The sequence below is a fragment of the Neophocaena asiaeorientalis genome, unplaced genomic scaffold, assembly GCF_003031525.2.
Source record: "Neophocaena asiaeorientalis asiaeorientalis breed wild unplaced genomic scaffold, Neophocaena_asiaeorientalis_V1.1 scaffold91, whole genome shotgun sequence".
NCBI lineage: Eukaryota > Metazoa > Chordata > Mammalia > Artiodactyla > Phocoenidae > Neophocaena > Neophocaena asiaeorientalis.
Window position 1 is genome coordinate 2,161,114 of NW_020173198.1, and position 2,531 is coordinate 2,163,644.

General features: G+C 56.9%; 1 protein-coding gene across 1 annotated transcript in view; it reads left to right on the plus strand.

Annotated features, from left to right (window-relative positions):
• The window catches only part of SH2B1 (SH2B adaptor protein 1), an 8,077-nt gene extending 7,046 nt beyond the window's left edge, over positions 1-1,031 (plus strand). The window contains 1 exon segment of the mRNA XM_024744504.1: positions 246-1,031. Coding sequence (XP_024600272.1) covers positions 246-622 — 377 coding nt within the window. The 3' untranslated portion in view covers positions 623-1,031.
• The last annotated feature ends 1,500 nt before the right edge of the window (positions 1,032-2,531 follow it).

Sequence of the window (2,531 nt, forward strand, 5' to 3'; positions counted from 1 at the left end):
CGAGGGAGATCGATGCTACCCCGATGCCTCCTCCACCCTCATGCCCTTCGGAGCGAGTGACTGTGTGTAAGTGTGGTCCTCCTCTCACCGCCGCCCATGATCCATCTTCCATGGATGGGGGTTGCTCAGGAGATGGGATACGGGGGAGACAGCACATGGCTCCTGGGGGGATGAGTGAAGGGGAGGCTGCTACAAGAGCTTGCCTCCCTCCACAATCAGTCTGTCTTCTTACCATTCCTATCCAGAACCGAGCACCTCCCATGACCCACCCCAGCCCCCTGCACCCCCTTCATGGACAGATCCCCCACATCCTGGGGCAGAAGAGGCGTCGGGGGCGCCAGAAGTGGCGGCAGCAACAGCCGCAGCAGCCAAAGAGAGGCAAGAGAAAGAGAAAGCGGGCAGTGGAGGGGTCCAGGAAGAGCTGGTCCCCGTGGTTGAGCTGGTCCCCGTGGTTGAAATGGAAGAGGCCATAGCACCAGGCACGGAGGCCCAGGGAGGCGCTGGATCTGGTGGGGCCCCCGGGGTAACCCTGATGCTGCAGCTCCAGCAGTTACCACTAGGGGGCGATGGAGAAGAAGGGGGCCATCCCAGAGCCATAAATAACCAGTACTCCTTCGTGTGAGATACCCTACCCCACCCATTCTCCACTCTTCTTGCTCCCCAGCCCTCAGTTCGTGGGATTGGGGCTGGGAAGGGACATAGAGGAGCAGTGGGAATCCCCTCCCCACATGCTTCGTGACCCTTGACGGCTAAGGGCATACATGTTGGTACAAAAAGGTTCAAGAGCCCTGCTAACTCCCCAGTTCATACACTACAGGTGCCCTGTCCCCTGGGCAGGGGATTCAGGCTCCATTACCTCCCCAAGGGGCTCTTATGGTCAGCCCCATCCCTGGGGGCCATTTCCCCATTAACCACTCCTCAGCCCAAGGAAGGGTGAGGGGGAAGGGCTGTCAGTTATATTAAGGTGGTTGTTCTTGTTGTTTTAAACAAAATGGAGAAGCATAAATAAATAAAAGGGTTTATCTCAGTTCCATCGTGATGGCTGTGGCCAGTTTTTGCAGTGGGGACTGGGACAGGTGGGTCAGGAAGGCAGCCCACCCAGTGTTGCGAGCACCAGAGCTGAGAGACTGGAGGGCTGGGTCAGGTTGAGTCCCTGTTGCTCTCCAGACCTGTGCTTTCGGCCCATCACTCCTCGGGGGGCCGTCCTGTTTCTTGAGCGGTAAGTGCAGAGCCAAACGGTGCTTCTCGGGGTCTCCAGCCAGGTTCTCTTAATGGGACAGGACAGTGAACGGCAGGATTGATGACCTCCAAGGAGCCTTCCTGCTCTGAATTCTTCAGTTAAGAAGTTAAGGCTTCCTACCCTAGGGAGAAAGCAGGTCGAGAGAGATTGTAGGGGGGCTGGGCTGGGGGCACAGTGGCTGTGTTGGGAGAGATTTAATGTGGCAGCCAGAGGGACCCAAGGGCAGGCTGACTGCCCCCCTTCTCAGAGCCAAGCTGGGAAGCTGCCAGATAGTTGATAAAGAGTGCTGGCTTCCACTCCTGCCTTTGCTTCTCATTTGCTGTGTGGCCTGGGCAAGGTGTAGCCTCTCCAGGCCTCAATATCCTTATCTGTAAAATGGGAAGTTTCATCTAGGTTGGATGAAACTGTTTCATCTAGGTTGGAGCTGCTGACATGATTTGCTTGGCCTGGACAATGTTTCCATTGGAATTTCACATAAAAGTTCAGATTACTGGTTTCTCTTGAAAATTAGAAGATCCAGCCTCACGTGGTATCCACCTTCCACATCTGCTCCATCCCCACCAGCCCACTTCACTCACATGATGTGCCTAGCTAGGCCTGTGAGCATTTGAGTCTGCAACATCTCCTCACCCCTGCGCCCCCTCCCCCACCATTAAACCCAGGCTCTCCTCTCTGGACTGAATTGCGGCTGTGCCCTCCTCCAACCGAGGGCACCCCTGGGCTTCCCAGCTCTGTGGGTGCCAACAAGGAGGGGCCTGGTTCTGAAGAATCCCACCTGTTTTGTTGGCCCTCTCCCTTCCCTACCTCCATCCAGCTCCGCCTCTTAACCATTCTGCCTCACTTTCCTTCCCGGGCAGTGTGGAGTCTACACTTCCATGCCCCTCAGCCTCTGCCCCCACCTCCAGGAGGCCCTATGACCACGCGTATGACCTTGCTATTCTGGGCCTTGCGTCCTATTGGGAGATGGACAGGAGACAGCTGGGCTCACAGGCCACCCATCCTGGGGGCTAGATGGGGGAAGCCTGCTGTCTCTCCTGGTTTTGTCTAATCCCTGGGGCTACCCCAAACCTTGGCCTCAGGAGACTGGGGATAGGATTGGCCTTGCAGAGGGAGGGGATGGTTCGTGGACCTGGATGCTGTGTTCTCAAAGTGAGATGGCGAGTGAAGGCTGTGGCGCCCCAGGGTAAGCAGGACCTGATCCTCTCCTAATCTAGCAGCAACTGGTGCTTCGAGGCTCCCCCCTCCCCCTAAATCCTGCCAGCCCTCAGGGACTCGCCTTCTGAAGATGTGC